Source organism: Stegostoma tigrinum, chromosome 8, assembly GCF_030684315.1.
Source record: "Stegostoma tigrinum isolate sSteTig4 chromosome 8, sSteTig4.hap1, whole genome shotgun sequence".
Lineage (NCBI taxonomy): Eukaryota > Metazoa > Chordata > Chondrichthyes > Orectolobiformes > Stegostomatidae > Stegostoma > Stegostoma tigrinum.
In genome coordinates this window covers 92,185,134-92,204,065 of record NC_081361.1, presented here as the reverse complement: position 1 = coordinate 92,204,065, position 18,932 = coordinate 92,185,134, and the positions used below count along the sequence as shown (strand labels likewise).

At 44.1% G+C, this 18,932-nt stretch overlaps 1 protein-coding gene across 5 annotated transcripts in view; it reads right to left on the bottom strand.

Moving 5' to 3' along the window:
- Positions 1-18,932, bottom strand: part of ak5 (adenylate kinase 5) — an 81,951-nt gene that overhangs the window by 23,712 nt on the left and 39,307 nt on the right. For 3 of the 5 annotated variants that reach the window (XM_048539625.1, XM_048539629.1, XM_048539630.1), the window contains exons 7-8: positions 14,013-14,103; positions 8,833-8,909 (exon numbers count right to left, since the gene is read on the bottom strand). In XM_048539625.1, the coding sequence (XP_048395582.1) occupies positions 8,833-8,909; positions 14,013-14,103 (168 nt within the window). The remainder of the gene's footprint in view (positions 1-8,832; positions 8,910-14,012; positions 14,104-18,932) is intronic. The other 2 variants (XM_048539626.1, XM_048539628.1) reach the window with 1 other exon arrangement.

The following is an 18,932-nucleotide window of genomic DNA, read 5'->3' as shown; positions in this document are numbered from 1 at the left end:
CCCGTGTCTGTGTGGGTTTCCTCCCAGAGTCCAAAGACAAGCAGGTTAGGTGGATTGGTCATGGGAGATGCAGGGTTACAGGGATATGGTCTGGGTGCGATGCCCTCCAGAGAGTCAGTGTGGACTTGTTGGGCTGAATGGCCTGGTTCCACACTGCAGGGATTCTATGAATGATGCCCAGAGACTAGCTGTAATGCACTGGGTTGAGTTCGAAGATTGGCTTCCAAACAGCTTCACTGGATTCTTTGAATTCACAGAGAAGGTTCATGAACAATAGTCAAAGGTACACAATGTGGGCAGAAATGTAACTCCAAGACGATGCTGAAGGTAAAAGCTACCAACCTCTTGGTACCTTGTGACACCCCAAAGCACATTACAGCTGAGGTTACACTATTTTGACGGGCTGTCACTGTTGTAAAGTAGGAAACAGGGTGTGCCATTAACACATAGCAAGCTGTCACAAACATAATGTGCTACATGGGCGAAAAAAACAGAAACTACAGGATTGTACTTGTGAAGAGAAATCAGAGATAACATTTCGGGTCCTGTGACCCTTCCTAAGGACCCATCCAGATGAGCGGTTAACCAACGAAATGAGCACGCCTTTGTGAAAGTAGTTCTTTCAGAGAGCTGGCATGGAAGGGATGAGCTACATGGCCACCTCCTGCACAGGGGGTCCCCAACAGAACAAAGTTTGAAATGCGTTGACTGTTGCTGATAGACCACTGAGTCAGATCTCCACAACGAAAGCAGCTTCTAATGGAAAAGTAAATCAGTTCTGACATGAGAAACTGTATTTGAGCTCATTGAAATACAAGCCTTTGACAGGCCTCATGAAATAAACGGAGAGAAATGGACAGCACAGATAATAAGAGGTGCCTTCCCTCATCCTCATAAATCATTTTAATACACTGTAGTCTATCTCCCATCAGTTACCACATTTCTCATTCCATGTTAATTAATACCAAGCGATATTCTTTTTAAGTAAAACATTGTTCACTGGCTAAGTTTCATTGCTGCGGGAATCCCAGTCTTACAGTGCCATTTCAAACTATGTTTGTTCAATGAGGAAAGGAATTTGATTTTTAGTCAATCACATTACCCCTTGGTTTTCACAATTTCCTTTCAGAAAGATAATCAGTAAAGAAACAATAGGATTAGAGCTGCCACTACATTGGGTGGATGTTTGAGGGAATCTGAAAATGTTTGCACAATTTGCAACGGAGAAATGGAATGTTCATTACCTGTTCTTCAGAAGCTGGAGGTGAACATAGAACATAGAACATTACAGCACAGTACAGGCCCTTCGGCCCTCGATGTTGTGCCGACCTGTCATACCGGTCTAAAGCCCATCTAACCTACACTATTCCATGTACGTCCATATGCTTATCCAATGACGACTTAAATGTACCTAAAGTTGGCGAATCTACTACCACTGCAGACAAAGCGTTCCATTCCCTTACTACTCTGAGTAAAGAAACCACCTCTGACATCTGTCCTATATCTTTCACCCCTCAATTTAAAGCTATGCCCCCTCGTGCTCACCGTCACCATCCTAGGAAAAAGGCTCTCCCGATCCACACTATCTAACCCTCTGATTATTTTATATGTTTCAATTAAGTCACCTCTCAATCTTCTTCTCTCGAATGAAAACAGCCTCAAGTCCCTCAGACTTTCCTCGTAGGACCTTCCCTCCATACCAGGCAACATCCTAGTAAATCATCCTCTCCACCCTTTCCAAAGCTTCCACATCCTCCTTATAATGTGGTGACCAGAACTGGACACAATACTCCAAGTGCGGCCGCACCAGAGTTTTGTACAGCTGCAGCATAACCTTTTGGTTCCGGAACTCGATCCCTCTGTTAATAAAAGCTAAAACACTATATGCCTTCTTAACAGCCCTGTCAACCTGGCTGGCAACTTTCAAGGATCTGTGCACATGGACACCAAGATCTCTCTGCTCATCTACACTACTAAGAATCTTACCATTAGCCCAGTACTTTGCCTTCCAGTTACTCCTACCAAAGTGCATCACCTCACACTTGTCTGCATTAAACTCCATTTGCCACCTCTCAGCCCAGCTCCGCAGCTTATCTATGTCTCTCTGCAACCTACAGCATCCTTCGTCACTATCCACAACTCCAGTGACCTTAGTGTTGTCTGCAAATTTACTAACCCATCCTTCTACGCCCTCATCCAGGTCATTTATAAAAATGACGAACAGCAGTGGACCCAACACCGACCCTTGCGGTACACCACTAGGGTCTCCAGGATGAACATTTCCCATCAACCACCACCCTTCTTTCAGCAAGCCAATTTCCGATCCTAACTGCTATACCTCCCACAATCCCATTCCTCCGCATTTTGTACAATAGCCTATTGTGGGGAACCTTATCGAACGCCTTGCTGAAATCCATATACACCACATCAACTGGTTTACTCTCATCTACCTGTTTGGTCACCTTCTCAAAGAACTCAATAAGGTTTGTGAAGCACAACCTTCCCTTCACAAAACCATGCTGACTATCCCTGATCAATTTATTCTTTTCTAGATGATTATAAATCCTATCCCTTATAACCTTTTCCAACACTTTACCAACAACTGAGGTAAGGCTCACTGGTCTATAATTACCAGGGTTGTCTCTACTCCCCTTCTTGAACAGGGGAACCACATTTGCTATCCTCCAGTCATCTGGCACTATTCCCGTAGACAATGATGAGTTAAAGATCAATGCCAAAGGCTTGGCAATCTCCTCCCTGGCTTCCCAGAGGATCCTAGGATAAATCCCATCCCGCCCAGGGGACTTATCTATCTTCACTCTCTGTAGGATTTCTAATACCTCTTCCTTGTGAACCTCAATCCTACCTAGTCTAGTAGCCTGTATCTCAGTATTCTCCTCAACAACATTGTCATTTCCTAGAATGAATACGGTTGAAAAATATTCATTTAGTGCTTCCCCTATCTCCTCTGACTGCACACACAACTTTCCACTACTATCCTTGATTGGCCCTAATCTTACTTTCGTCATTCTTTTATTCCTTAAATACCTATAGAAAGCCTTAGGGTTTACCCTGATACTATCCGCCAACAACTTCTCATGTCTCCTCCTGGCTCTTCTGAGCTCTCTCTTTAGGTCTTTCCTGGCTACCTAGTAGCCCTCAAGTGCCCTAGCTGAGCCTTCACATCTCATCCTAACATAACATAAGCCTTCTTCTTCCTCTTGACCAGAGATTCCACCTCCTTCGTAAACCATGGCTCCCGCGCTCTACAGCTTCCTCCCTGCCTGACAGGTACATACTTATCTAGGACACACAGGAGCTTTTCCTTGAATAAGCTCCACATTTCTAATGTGCCCATCCCCTGCAGTTTCCTTCCCTATCCTATGCTCCCTAAATCTTGCCTAATCCCATCGTAATTGCCTTTCCCTCAGCTATAACTCTTGCCCAGTGGTATACACCTTTCCCTGTCCATCATTAAAGTAAACATAACATAATTGTGATCACCTACTTCCAAATCTAACACCTGGCTAGGCTCATTACCCAGTACCAAATCTAATGTGGCTTCGCCCCTTGTCGGCCTATCTACATACTGTGTCAGGAAGCCCTCCTGCACACACTGGACAAAAACTCACCCATCTATAGTACTCGAACTATAGTGTTCCCAGTCAATATTTGGAAAGTTGAAGTCCCCCATGACAACTACCCTGTCTCCCTCACTCCTATCGAGAATCATCTTTGCTATCCTTTCCTCTACATCGCTGGAACTATTCGGAGGCCTATAGAAAACTCCCACCAGGGTGACCTCTCCTTTCCTGTTTCTAACCTTAGCCCATACTACCTCAGTTGACGAGTCCCCAAACATCCTTTCTGCAACTGTAATACTGTCCTTGATCAACAATGCCACACCTCCTGGCCTTGTACCATCTTCTCTGTTCTTAGTGAAACATCTAAATCCCGGAACCTGCAACAACCATTCCTGTCCCTGCTCTATCCATGTCTCCGAAATGGCTACAACATCGAAGTCCCAGGTACTAATCCATGCTGCTAGTTCACCCACCTTATTCCGGACGCTCCTGGCGTTGAAGTAGACACACTTCAAACCAACTTCTTGCTTGCTGGTGCCATCTTGCGCCCCTGAAACTTTATTTCAGACCTGACTACTCTCAACCTTTTCTATACTCGAACTACAATTTTGGTTCCCATCCCCCTGCTGAATTAGTTTAAACCCACCCGAACAGCCTTAGCAAATATCCCCCCCAGGTTACCGGTACCCCTCTGGTTCAGGTGAAGACCATCTTGCTTGTAGAGGTCCCACCTACCCCAGAAAGACCCCCAATTATCCAAGAATCCAAAACTCTCCCTCCTGCACCATCCCTGGAGCCACGTGTTCAACTCCCCTCTCTCCCTATTCCACACCTCACGAGCACGTGGCACAGGCAACAAACCAGAGACAACAACTCTCAGCTTCCATTCTATCTCCCTGAATTTCTGCCTTAAATCCCCGTCTCTCTTCCTACCTATGTCGGTGCCAATGTGGACCACGACTTGGGGCTCCTCCCCCTCCCCCTTAAGGATCCCAAAAACATGATCAGAGACATCACGCGCCCTGGCACTTGGGAGGCAACACACCAATTGTGAGTCTCTCTTGTCCCCACAGAACCTCCTTTCTGTCCCCCTAACTATGGAGTCCCCAATGACTACTGCTCTGCTCCTCTTCCCCCTTCCCTTCTGAGCAGCAGGGACAGACTCTGTGCCAGAGACCTGTGCCCCACTGCTTTCCCCTGGTAAGTGAACTGGCCCCTTGAACTGGTGCTGTCATTGTGCAATCATTGGTGAACATTCCTACTTCCAACCTTGTGATGGAGGGAAGGTCATTGATCGAGCAGTTCTAGATGGTTGGCCCGAGGACACTATCCTGAGGAACCCCTGCAGAGATATCTTGGAGCTGAGATGACTGATCTCCAACAACCACAACCATCTTCCTATGTGCTGGGTATGATTTAAACTAACAGACAATTCTGCACACATCATCCCCACTGATTCCCATTGACTTGAGCTTGCTTGGGCTCCTTGATGCCACATTTGGTCGAATGCAGCCTTGATGTCAAGGGCTGTCACTATCACCTCACCCCTGGAATTCAGCTCTTTTATCTATGTTTGAACCAAGGCTGCAATGAGATCAGGAGCTGAGTGGCCCTGATGGGACCCAAACTGGGTGTCATAGCGATATTGATGACACCTTCCATCACTTCACTGATAATCACAAATAGGCCAATGGGGCAGAAATTGGATAGTTTGGGTTTGTTCTACTTTTTGTGTACAAGACATACCTGGGCAATTTTCCACATTGTTGGGTAGATGCCAGTGTTGTAACTGTACTAGAATAGCTTGGCGAGGGAAGTGGCAAGTTCTGGAGCACACGTCTTCAGTCCTATTGCCGGGATGTTGTCAGAGCCTGCAGCCTTTGCAGTATCCAGTGTCTCCAATTGTTTCTTGATATGAAGAGTGAAATGAATCGAATTGGCTGAAGACTAGTATCTGTGATGCTGGGAATGACTGGAGGAGGCTGAGATAGATCATCCACTTGGCACTTCTAGCTGAAGATTACTGCGAATGCTTCAGCCTTACCTTTTGCACTGATGTGTTGGGCTCTTCCATCATCATTGAGAATGGGGATATTGCTGAAGCCTCCTCCTGCAGTGAATGTTTAATTGTCCACCACAATTCATGACTGGATATAGCAAGACTGAAGAGCTTAGATAAAAACCATTGGTTTTGGAATCACAGCTCTGTCTATCTCTTGCTGCTTACGTTGTTCGGCATGCGAGCAGTCCTGTTTGGTAGCTTCAGCAGGTGGACACTTCATTTTCAGTGCTCCTGGGGTGCTGCTTGGCCTGCTGTGTTCATCCACCTTCACGCTTTGTTATCATTTTCAGGTATGCCCGGTGCTGCTCCTGGCATGCCCTCCTGCAATCACCATTGAACCAGGATTGATCCCCTGGCTTGATGGTAATGAATGAGTGGGGGATATGCCAGACCATGAGGTTGCAGATTGTGCTGGGGTATAATCCTGCAGCTGTCAATGGTCCACAGTGCCTCATGGATGCCCGGTCTTGAGTCGCTAGACTGGTTTGCTATCTAACCCATTTAGCACAGTGATAGTGTCACACAACATGATGGGGGGTATTTTCAATGTGAAGGCAGTATTTTGGCTCCACAAGGACTGTGCGATGGTTATTTTTATTGACACTGTCATTGACAGATGCACCTGCAGCTGGCAGATTAGTAAGGATGATGTCCAGTATGTTCTTGTCTCTTGCTGGTTCCCACTCCACCTGATGCAGACCTCCCAGTCTAGCAGTTTTGTCCTGTATGACCAACCAGTTCAATCAGTAGTTGAGTACATTCTGCATGTAAGGAGAGGGTTAGAGTACTGGGGACAAAGGATGTCCCAGAGGGGTCAAGGACAGACTCAAGCCAAGGAACATTGGTTGGTGTAATCAAGAGACCACCAACTAGTGGGAAGGATACAGAGGCACTAACTGAGGTGTGAAGATTATTGAGTAGTTATAAAAGGAAACCTTAATTACCTTAAGTTATAGTATGTTGAGGTTATACAGGACATTGGTGAGGCATCTTCTGGAATACTGTAACCAGTTCTGGTTGGCCAGTTATGGGAAGGATATTATCAAGTTGGAGAGGATTCAGAAGAGTTTTACCGGGATGCTGTCGGGTGTGGAAGGTTTGAGTTAGTAGGAAAACTGGATAGGCTGGGAGTTTTTTCACTGGAAACCACAGGAGGTTGAGAGGCGACCTGATAGAAGGTTATAAAATAATGAGAAGCATAGATAAAGTTGATGGGAGTTGTCTTTTCTCTAAGATTGGGAATTTCAAGAATGGGGGCACATTTTTAAGGTGAGAGGACAGAGATTTTAAAAAAAGACATGAGGGGCAAATGTTTTAGACAGAGGGTGGGAAGAACTTCCTGATGAAGTGGTGAATGCAGGTACAGTTATCATGTTAAAAAGACATTTGGATGGACACATGAATAGGGGAGGTTTGGAGGGATATGGGCCAGGAGCAGGCAGCTGAGACTAGTTTGGTTTGGGATTATGTTCGGCATGGACTGGTTGGGCCGAAAGATCTGTTTCTGTGCTGTATGACTCTATGATTCCATGACTATCTCAATGCAGACTGGGATAGGAGTAGTGTAAAGGGCAGAGAAACGGCAGAGATCCCAGGTTGTATTCAGGAGAACGTTCACCAAAATAATGTGTTTAGTCTAATGGGAAGGAGGCACAGCCTAACTTAGTTGTTGAAATCAGTGTCTGGGAGAACGTTTAGTGATTGCTGTAGCATTATGTTTCAGGTGACTATGGAATAGATCAAAGAATAAATGATTAATTGCAGGAAAGCTAATTTCAATGACGTAAGGATGAATCTGAGTAAAAAAACTGAAGTCGAAAGTTGGCAGGAAAATGGCAGCTGTACGATGGGTTAATTTCAAAACAGAAATGGTTGGGGTGCAGTCAAGGCCTGGTCCTTTGAAAGGAAAAACAAATCCAGAACTGCCTGGCTGACAAAAGGAGATACAAATTGTGATTAAAAGGAGTTTATAAAAAGCATGCTTATGACAGATAACAAAGTGTGAAGCTGGATGAACGCAGGAGGCCAAGCAGCATCTCAGGAGCACAAAAGCTGACGTTTCGGGCCTAGACCCTTCATCATCGTCTGATGAAGGGTCTAGGCCCGAAACGTCAGCTTTTGTGCTCTTGAGATGCTGCTGGGCCTGCTGTGTTCATCCAGCTTCACACTTTGTTATCTTGGATTCTCCAGCATCTCAGCTCCCATTATCTCTGCGTATGATAGGTGTCAGGTCAAAAATACAGTTTAGACCAGGGCTGAATATAGAAATTTCAGTTGATGACAAAGAAAATAATACGGGCAGAGAGGGAGTATGAAAAGACAATGGTACGCAACTTAAAGGAGAATCCCAAAATCCTCAATAGCTATATAAATAGTAAGGGATGGTTAAAAAAGAGGACTGGGCCATATAAGGGACCAAAAGGGGCATCTATACATGGAGGCAGAGGGTAGAACTGAAGAATTAACAAAAACCCATCCACTGGTACAGACACATGTAACACGACCAAGCTCTGTCAGGATATTGTATTCTAGTGAGGAGCCAATGAAAGAACAAGCCATCTCTCATAACTTAAGAGTTGATCAAATTTTAGGAAGAACATAAATCTTTTTGGCAAAACAGCCAATTTGGAATGTTGCACAGCTACTAGAAATGCCACAATAAAAAGTACTCAAAAGAATGACATAAAATAAAAATAGAAAATACTAAAAAAGCCCTCAGGAGATCAGACCAGTGGGAATTGATGGAGGGAGGAACTCAGCAGGTCTGGCAGCAAATGTGGAGAGAGAAACCCTTAGAGTTTCACAGAAGGCTCCCATTGAACTCAAAACGTTAACTGTTTCTCTCTTCATGGGTGTGGCCAGACCTGCTGAGTTTCTCCAGCACTTTCTGCTTTTTATTTCACTCCTCCAGCATCCACGGTTCTTTGCTTATATCTGAGCATCTGATTAAATTACCTGAAGGACAATTACCAATTAAAATGCTAACTCAGTTTCTAATGCTGCCTGTATCCAGAATTTTGTTTTTTTTAAATGAAAAGGAATACTGTTCTTAGTACAACATGGCCAGAATAAATTTACTAGTTTCTCAATAATGATTCTACTCAAGAACATTCACACAAATTCTTTGTGGAGATTATTTCACAAATTTGGAAAAAGTAACAAAAATTACGAACATGTGTAGATTACCTGATCATCAGAGTCTGACTGAACACCAACAGCATCTGTGACATCCACAAGCAAACTGAGGTCAAGTTCACTGGGGCCTGGTATATTTGATGAAAGAGGATGTTAGGAAATTAGGGAGAGAATTTAAGAACAAGGTGAAAGTGCTTCACAAGGTGCCTCCTATTGAAATCTGTCACGGTTTTCAATGGTAAATGTTGACATTCAGGATCAACCAGTTGGTAACTCTTCTGCTCGGAATCTGAAAGTTGAGCTAGGGAATGGAGACTGGGACAGAGACCACAGGACAAAGCTGAAACTTTCCAATGAGATGCTAAGCCGACTGCCCCCTCAGGTGGACACAAAAGATCCAGTGACATGATTTGTAGGGGAGCTGGTGGGTTCTCCTGGTACCTACCAACGTCCATATCAGGGGGTGGTTCTCATTTTGGAGCGGGTGCTATCAACACAGGATCTGTGTGTGTGTAAGTGCTCCCACAATGCAGTTACAACAACAAGTGATGCGAACGGGAAGAGGAATTTTGACATTTGCAAAGCAATCATTCAATCGTACCCTGCACCATGGAAGGAGATGATTGTGTGGTCAATTATACATGACCTTTTGCTCTTAAATTTGATGAGGTTGAATCCCAGTGTATGCTATTTGCTATTTGATGGAAGCCCTTGTCATTAGTCAATAACTTCTACAGCTGATACAGAACAGACATTTTCTTTACTCGTCTTATCAGTAACAAACGGTCAGTTAAATTGACTTAAGACACCCTTTAATACTGAAAGTATTGTAGCTAGGCTCGGGGGATTCAGTTAATATACAGTGTTTTGCTGACAGATGCAAGTTTAAAAGTAGCATTTCAATCTTACACAAATGCACTGTCTACCAGTGGCACTGGGTCACAAAGGCAGCCTTTTCTGAGATGAGACAGGAATGTCAGTGGTTTGTTGTCCATTCCTGGCAATGGAGGTCAGGACAGAGGTTAGTTAAGACTCACCTACATTGCTGTGGGTCTGGAGTCACATGTAGGCCAGACTAGCTTTCCTTCCCTAAAGAGCATTAGATGATTTTTCGCTATGAAATAATGATAATTTTATGATCAAGGGGGGAAGCGTTGAACTCCCAATATTAATAATCTACGAGCTGCCCCGGTGAGAGTTGAACAGCGTTAGCCTGGATCACTAAGAGACATTACCATGGAGTCATACAGACCCTTTGGTCCAACTAGTCCCGCCATGTTCCCAAACTAAACTAATCCCACCTGCCTGCATTTGGCCCATATCCCTCCACACCTTTCCCATTCATGTACTTATCCAAATGTCTTTTTAATGTTGTGGCTGTACCCACGTCTACCACTTCCTCTGCCAGTTCATTCCACGCACACGAACTACCCTCTGTGTAAGAAACGTTGCCCCTCACGTCCTTTTAAAGCCTTTCTCCTCTCACCTTAAAAATACGCTCAGAGTTTTGAACTCTCCTGCTTTAGGGAAAAGGTTTTGTTTTTCACCTTATCTATGCCCCTCACGATTTTGTAAATCTCTATAATGTCACCCCTCAACCTCTCAAGCACCAATGAAAGAAGCCGCAGCCTATTTTTATAATTCAAGCTTTCCATTCCCAGCAACATTCTGGTAAACCTTTTCTGAACCCTCTCCGGTTTAATAATATCCTTCCTACAACATTATGCCAACATCTCCCTTTACTGGAATACTGAGCACTGCATTACAGCAAAATAGTCAAAGGTTTGGAGATGATGCAGAAGAGTTTCATCAGAACAGCACCAGGGGAAAGGGATGTCAGTAAGCTTGGGCAATTTCCTCCACCGACCACAGATGACTAAGGAACGATCCCTTAACAATACTCGATTGTGAGGACACCACCCGGACAAATACTCGAGAGGAGCAAAAAATTGCAGAGCTCTGGGGAAGGAGCTGGGAGTATCACTATTCATTATTCAGCTCTTTCAAAGAGCATGCACAAACAAGAAAGGATACAGATAGTAAGCCCTTTTGGGGAAGCCCAGTTTGGAGCATCTGCAGGCTCATGGCTCAAGAAAGGACTGTAATGTTTGACATTTTAAGATTATTTCTTCTTTTTCCTACTTTTATGCTAAGAAGACACAGTGCTAAACGTTTTTTTTTAACTTTTTTTTCTTTATTTCTCCATCTCTGTCACTACAATTTTGTACCTATGTACTTTGTACCTAGGTGGCCCATATGTGGTTACACTGTGTACATTTCACTGTACTCCTGTACCCCATACTTGAGCAAATGTGACAATAAATCCTAAATCTAAATCCAAACAGTTCACATAGAACCACTGATAGGTTAGGTAAGTGGGGAAAAAACTGGCAAATGCAGTATAATGGGGAAAAATGTGAAGTTGTTCATTTTGGAAGGAAGAACGAAAGAACTGAATATTAATGAATGGAGAAGAGCTGCAGAAAGTTGCAACACAAAGGGACTTGGGGAGACTTGTCCACGAAACACAGAGAGCTAGCACACAGGTGCAGCAGGTAAACAGGAAGGCTCATGGATGTTGGCTGTTTCCAAAGGGGTTTGGAGTATATGACTGGGTACTGGTAAGACCACATCTGGAGTACTGTGGGCAGTTTTCCCCTTATTGTAGAAAAGATATCATTTAATTGCAGGCAGTTCATAGACAGTTCATTGAGATGACCCTTGGTCTGGAGGAATTGTCTTATGTGTAAAGATTAAACAGGTTGAGACTTTACTCATTGGAGTTTAGAAGAATGAGAGATGATTTTATTGAAACACATAGCATTCTTAAAGGGATTGACAGGGTAGATGCTGAGATGATGTTTCCTCTCACGGGAGAGTCTTGGACCAGACGGCACAGTCTCAGAATAAAGGGGGATCAATTTAAGACTGAGATCAGTAGGAATTTCTTATCTTAGAGAGTTGAGAGTCTTCGGAACTCCTGATCACAGAGAGCTGTAGGGCAAGAGTTTTTGTGTACATTTAAAGCTCAGGTTCTTGATCAGTCTTGGAATCAAGGGGTATGGGGAAAAGGCAGGAAAGTGATCTTGAGCAATGTTGGATCAGCCATGATCCTATTGAATACTGGAGAATGCTCGACGGGCCGAATGGCCTACTGCTGTTCCAATTTTTAAAGTCTTATGGTCTAAGATGGGCTGAATGGTCTCATTCTGTGGTATAAGGTTCTAGCATTTGCAAAGCTTTCTGGGAATAAAACAATGAAAGTTGGGTGTACAAATAGTCGGGTGGTAGTACACAGCTTGAGTATTGCTCAAAGAAAAAATGACGCACTTTGTTGAAGTTGACTCTTGCTAAACCACCAAAATCTACTTGTGTACACAAGGTAATGAAGTTGAGTTTCAGCCTGATCCCCTTCAATTGGTCCATTTGATCTGGTGAATTGGTTCACTACTTCGAATCCACACTGACTGAGATGTGAAAACTAAATTTGGCCAGGTCTGGGGGCGGGGGGGGGGGGGGGGGGGGGGGGACGACACTGGGGTCATCCACAAGGTTCCACCTTTGCACTTGAAGATCGAATTACGAAAGAGCGACGGAAAACATTGAGGTATTCCAGGGTGACCGATTGATTTTGAAGATGCACAAGACAGCACGCAGAGCCAGAAAAAAGCAAATCTAACTCACTCCATTAAGTTATACTATGGCTTTAGGATAAGGTCCAAATCAGGAAAAACGTACTTTTACAACTGAAATCAGGAAGCAAGGAGAATGGGAACATTATTGTACAACCAGTTGGGGCTTTATGGCTGCAGAAACAGAAAATTGTAGAAAATGTTACAAAAAGGAGCAGTAGTAGGCCATTTAGTCCTTTCAGCCTTTTATGTCATTCAATATGATCCTGGGGGTCAGGTCAGAGACCAGAGATTGGTCAGGCCCCAGAACTGAAGCTGGCTGATGCTGCAGGGGAGGCTATTTTCCTTGTGGCTCTAAGAGCAGAGGCTGTAAACTCAGAGTAAGGGCTCGCACATTTAAGAATGAGATAAGAAGGAGTTTATTCTATCAGAGAGGAGTTCATCTGTGGAATTCTTTACCACAGAGAGCTGCTGAGGCTGGCTGATTAAGTGTACTCAAGAATGAGATAGGGATAGGGGGAAAAAAGGCAGGAAAGTGATTTCAAATAAAGCTGTTGGACCATAACCTGGTCAGAGATAACGGGAACTGCAGATGCTGGAGAATCCGAGATAATAAAGTGTGAAGCTGGATGAACACAGCAGGCCAAGCAGCATCTCAGGAGCACAAAAGCTGATGTTTCGGGCCTAGACCCTTCATCAGAGCAATATGGACCATAACGTGGTGTCGTGTGATTTCTGACTATATCTAACTCCTTCTTGAAAACATTCAAGGTTTTTGGCCTTTCTGAAGCAGAACATTCCACTGACTCACCACTCTCTATGCAAAGACGTTTTGCAATTTACTTTGTCTCCTCATCATACTCCACAGCTCAGAGGAAATTATTCAGCCTGTCTTTTCCCTACAATCAAACCACCTTCTGGGAGATTCTCTTTCAGTCAGCCCCTCCTTTTGGGATTGAAACCCACGACTTCTTCTTGAATGTATCAGGGAAAAATCACCAAACCACTTCCAGGTTCTTAAACCTTACACTTATATTTAGGAGTGACTCTGACAATAGCATATTTGAGCCAGTGTTGATGTATTATCCTTCGTATTGTCCCCTTGCTGGGCTTGGAGGGTTTGAGCTATAGGGAGAGGCTGAATAGTCTGAAGCTATTTTCCCTGGAACATCAGAGGCTGAGTGACCTTACAGAGATTTATAAAATCATGAGGGGCTTGCATAGGATGAATAGCCAAAGACTTTTCCCAGGGTAAGGGAGTCCAAAACTAGAGGGCAAGGGTTTAAGGCAAGAGGGGAAAGACGTTAAAGGGACCTAACGTTTTCAGCTGCCAGAGGAACTGGTGGGGGCTGGTAGATTTACAACATTTAAAAGGGATTTGGATGGGTACATGGATAGGAAGGTTTGAGAGAGATATGGGCCAAGTGGTGGCAAGTTGGGGTAGATTAATTTAGGACATCTGGTGGGCATGGGCGAGTTGGACAATGGATGTGTTTCTGTGCTGTACAGCTCTATGATTCTATGACAATTTAATCATTCCTTTACATCTGTCATTTTCAACACAAATATAAATAGTTGTCCATTAGATTTGGAACTTACCAGCCACAGGTTCTTTGGTAGGAAACAATTTGTTGTCGACAGCCACAGATATGTCATAAAACACCTCTTCCTCATCTCGATCTGCATCCAGCTGGATAGAACAATGGAAGAAAGCCATGTCATCAGCTACGGCCCATATCTATTAATTATCAGTAACCTGTACTGGGATCTGGTTCAATGTTGCAGTGGTCTCCTATCAAGTACAGAGCCTTAAATGAATCAGTCAATCATTACCTGCTCATGTCTCCACCCAAATCTACCATGCAGGAAACCAAAGGACTGTGGATGCTAGAAATCAGAAACCAAACCAGAAATTGCTGGAAAAACTCAGTGGGCCTGGTAACATCTGCAGAGAAAAGGCAGAGTTAACATTTCTGAACTGAAGATGGTTCACTGGACCCGAAATGTTAACTCTGCTTTCTCTCCACAGACACTGCCAGACCTGCTGAGTTTCTCCAGCAATTTCTGCTTTTGTTTTGACCATCCAGGATCTCAGACTAGGGGAGGCAAATGCCCTTAATGAGGAGGTATTCCTGATCTAAACTGTGCTCAATTACTTACTTGTGGAGTTCTCGGAATCATTGTCATTCACTGTTATATATTGTGGTAATGTCTGTAAAAAGCCCGGAACTAATTAGCCAGGAATCAATTGTATGTGTGGGTTTTCCAGTGCGGTCACACACATAACTGCACTCGAGAGTCAAGTATTGTGTAACACAACATTTCCTGAAACAATTTGCTATGGAGGCAGCATGGCCAGAGTGAAATTAAATACATTCCTGCTCCTCTCACGCTGCTTGGCCTGCTGTGGTCATCCACATCTAAACCTTGTTATCTCAGATTCTCCAGCATCTGCAGTTCCTACTATCTCTGAAACAAAAGAGCTTTGTCTTTCAAGATTGAAGTGTAACTCCCTTGCCCTCTGCTTCCTTTTTAATCTGTGTCCTCTGATTAGCTGCCAACCCGCCAATGGGAGCAATTCATTCCAACTTACTCCACAAATATAATTTTAAACATTTTGATTAAACTTGCAATTAAAATTTAATTTGTATATAATCCTGGTTCATCCTCATATGGAACATGGCTTGCAGTGTGGGCTGTCACACTTTGGGAAGGAAGTGAATGTATTGGAGACGATGCAGAAAAGTTCGGATGTATGGTTCCAGTTGACGGAGTTAGCTTGGAGAGGTTGGGGTGCCTTTGGAGAAAAGAAGTCTGACAGAAGATTTCGTCGAGGCATTCAAAATCACCAGGGATATGGACGGTGTGGATAAGGTCGAACTGAGAACAAGAGGCCACAGGCAATTTAAAGTAATTGGTAAAACAAACCAAAAAATGACACAAACTGCAGTTCCCATTATCTCTCTCACAAACTGGTGACCGTTTGGCCAGATGTTTATTTTGATTGGTTCGGATTTGAATGTTGCTAAGCAATTTAACTGTTCCAAACCAGATGCGGATACCGGCCAAGGAGTTCTCTTATTCCATTTAGGTCGAGTGGGACTGTTTTGCTGCCTCGAGTCTGCTTACCAGCAGCAACTTAAAACGGGCTTGCTGGCCTGGATCCTGAAGGAAATTTTAACTGTTTGGCTGTGTTTTGGGGTTTTGGTGTAGGCTGACGTACAGTCCCTCTGTTCAGGATATACCCTGAGTGAGGCTATGCAATTGCCTTCACTCAAGTGGTGTCCCCCAAGCTCAGTCAGAGTGGTGAGGGTGGCCACTTCCATTGGAATACCCTGCAACTCATGTTCCACTTGCTATATGCTCATTTGCCCAGAAAAAAATAATGCAATCTTTCCACATATTGGGTCCAGTCTTTGATTGCAGGATCAAACCAGCCAGGTTTCTAAAGTAATAGTATGTTACCAGAAACGCTTACCCTAACCCAAAGACAACTACTACAAGTGAATTTCTTCAGCAGCATGCTCTACTCTTGCTACCACTGAAGTAACTCCATGATGGCCAGTATCCTGTCACCAAATCACTCTTTATTTACACATGGAGAGTCTTTGACATTGATCTAGTTCCCTCACTCTCAAGGCCAATTGTAGTACTTGCTTAAAGTCCAGTTGGGCTTCAGCTAGTAGGAGCTTTTGCATGGTTACATCATTAATCCCCACATACCAGTCTCTCCACACCTCATTAAGAATCATAGAATCCCTACAGTGTGGAAACACTATATCCCACCTGAACTACACCTCCCTGAACACTACGGGCAATTTAGCATGGACAATCCACTGAGCCTGCACATCTTTGGACTGTGGGAGGAAACCGGAGCACACGGAGGAAATCCACGCAGACTCGAGGAGAACGGGCAAACTCCACACAGACAGTCACCTGAGGCTGGAATTGAACCTGGTTCCCTGGTGCCATGAGGCAGCAGTGCTAACCACTGAGCCACTGTACCACCCCCCAACATTAAGGGTTAAACTAAAGTCACATGTCTCTGCCAGTCATTTGAACCTATTCAAAAATCCCAATACAGATTCCATGCTGAGGAAGGATCACTGGACCTGAAACATTAACTCTGTTTTCTCCTTCACAGATGCTGCCACACCTGCTGAGCTTTTCTAGCAACTTTGTTGCTTGTTACAGATTCCCTTCGTTCTCGGTTTGCCGAGTATAACCGATAGCATCTCAGAATTAGAGGCAGCTTGGGGTTGTAATATTCCTTCACTAAATCCAGCAGCTCTTGAAATTCTTGACATTGATCTAGTTCCCTCACTCTCAAGTGAACAGAACGTCTGACACTCCTGTTTATAACTGTCAGCCAGGGCTTCCTGATTGGACCAGGTTAACAGTGCCAGCCAGGGAACTCACGTTCTATAAGGGTCTGTCCTTGTTACAGTCACTACTGTCATCATATTGAAAAGGATTCACTTCTTGAGGATAGATTTTTATTGAGCACAACGGGGAAACTGATTCAGCTGCAGGGCAGTCAGTACCAGAGGACACAGATTTAACATAATTCAAAGAAATAAAGCAGAGTGCTGATGAGGCGTTTACTTTAGTGCAACAATCTGAAGTGCACTATCTGAATGATCAGCAGATTCAACTGAAAGCTCAAGACCACACCGGCAAACTAGATATGTGGATAGCAGGTGGGACGGAGCGCCGGCGATTCACCGGGGGCTCGCTGACGGTGTATCCCGGGAGGATGACGGAGCCTTGGCAATCGAGCACTTCAGTTTGGTGTGCAAATGTACAACCTCAGCCACAACTTGAGCTACATATCTTCTCAAAAACTTTAAATGGCTTTATCTGTACTTAACGCAATGGGACTAGCAAAACCACTGGAGATGGCACGTGTAAGAGGCTGACCAAGAGCAAGTTTAGGAATTTGTGATTTGGGGAATTAAGGGCCGATAGGAGTACAGTGAGCATGGAGTTCAACTGATGTTCAACTGAGCATTTGATACCTTTTCATAATCCTATTTCTATTAGCTTGATAGGATAGCTAAAGCTTTGCATAACCACAACCACGTAAAACTACTAACATTATTTCTATGTTATATAACCAGAGACTTTTACTCAGGGCAGGACTGACTGCCACGAGGGGTCATAGTTTTAAGGTGTTAGGAGGAAGGTATAGAGGAGACGTCAGAGGGAGGTTCTTCACCCAGAGAGTTGTGAGCGCGTGGAATAGTTTACCAGTGGTAGTCGTGGAAGCAGAGTCATTAGTGACATTTAAGCGACTGCTGGACATGCACATGGACAGCAGTGAATTGAGGGGAATGTAGGTTAGGTTATTTTATTTTTGGATTAGGATTATTCCACGGCACAACATCATGGGTGGAAGGGCCTGTACTGTGCTGTACTTTTCTATGTTCTATGTTCTAGAAAGGGCTATACACATGAAAAGGAGAAATGCTGCAGAGCTGTGAGGAAAGAACAGGAGAGTGGGATACCTCTTTCAAAGGTTTGATGGGCAGAATGGTCTCTTGCTGAGTTATATCATTTAACTATCTTCCCATGTTTTGAAGTAGACTCAATGACGTGCTGCTTTTTCCATTAGTGAATGTTGAAAACTTACCAAGACTGAATTTTATACATATATAAGGAGCGAGAGGGTGGCTAGGGAAAGGGTTAGCTGACTCAGGGAGAAAGAAGGGAATTTATGGGTGCATTGCAGGAAGTAGGTGAGGTCCTTAATGAATTCCTTGCATCAGTATTGGCAAAGGAGAAGGACATAGTGGATGGTGAGTCTTGGGAGGGGTATGTTGATATTCTGGGGCATGTCAGTATGAAAAAGGAGGAGGTGATGGGTGTTTTTGAAAAGCATTAAGGTAGACAAGTACCCAGAACCTGATGGGATCTATCCCAGAATGTGAGGGAGGTGGGTAAGGAAATTGTTGGGGTCGTGACATAATTTTTGTACCTTTTTTAGTTACAGGAGAGACTCCAGAACACTATACATAGCAGAGATAATGGGAACTGCAGATGCTGGAGAATCTGAGATAACAAGGTGTGGAGCTGGATGAACACAGCAGGCCGAGCAGCATCTCAGGAGCAGAAAAGCTGACGTTTCGGGCCTTGGCCCTTCATTAGAAAGGTCTAGGCTCAAAACATCAGCTTTTCTGCTCCTAAATTGCTGCTTGGCCTGCTGTGTTCATCCAGCTCCACATTATACATAGCAGCATTGTTTCTTTGTTTAAGAGGGCAACAGGGATACTGTGGGAAATTATAGGCCTGTGAGTTTTATGTCTGTGGTAGTGAAATTGTGGGAGAAGATTCTTTGGGATAGGATTTACTCACTATTGTAAAAATCTGGACTTACTAACAACACATAGCATGGCTCTGGGCAGGGAAGGTCATGTCTCACAAGCTTGACTGATTCTTTTGAGGTAGTGACAAAGATTATTGATGGTAGATGTTGCCTATATGGACTTTAGCAAGGCCTTTGACAAGGTCCCTCATGGC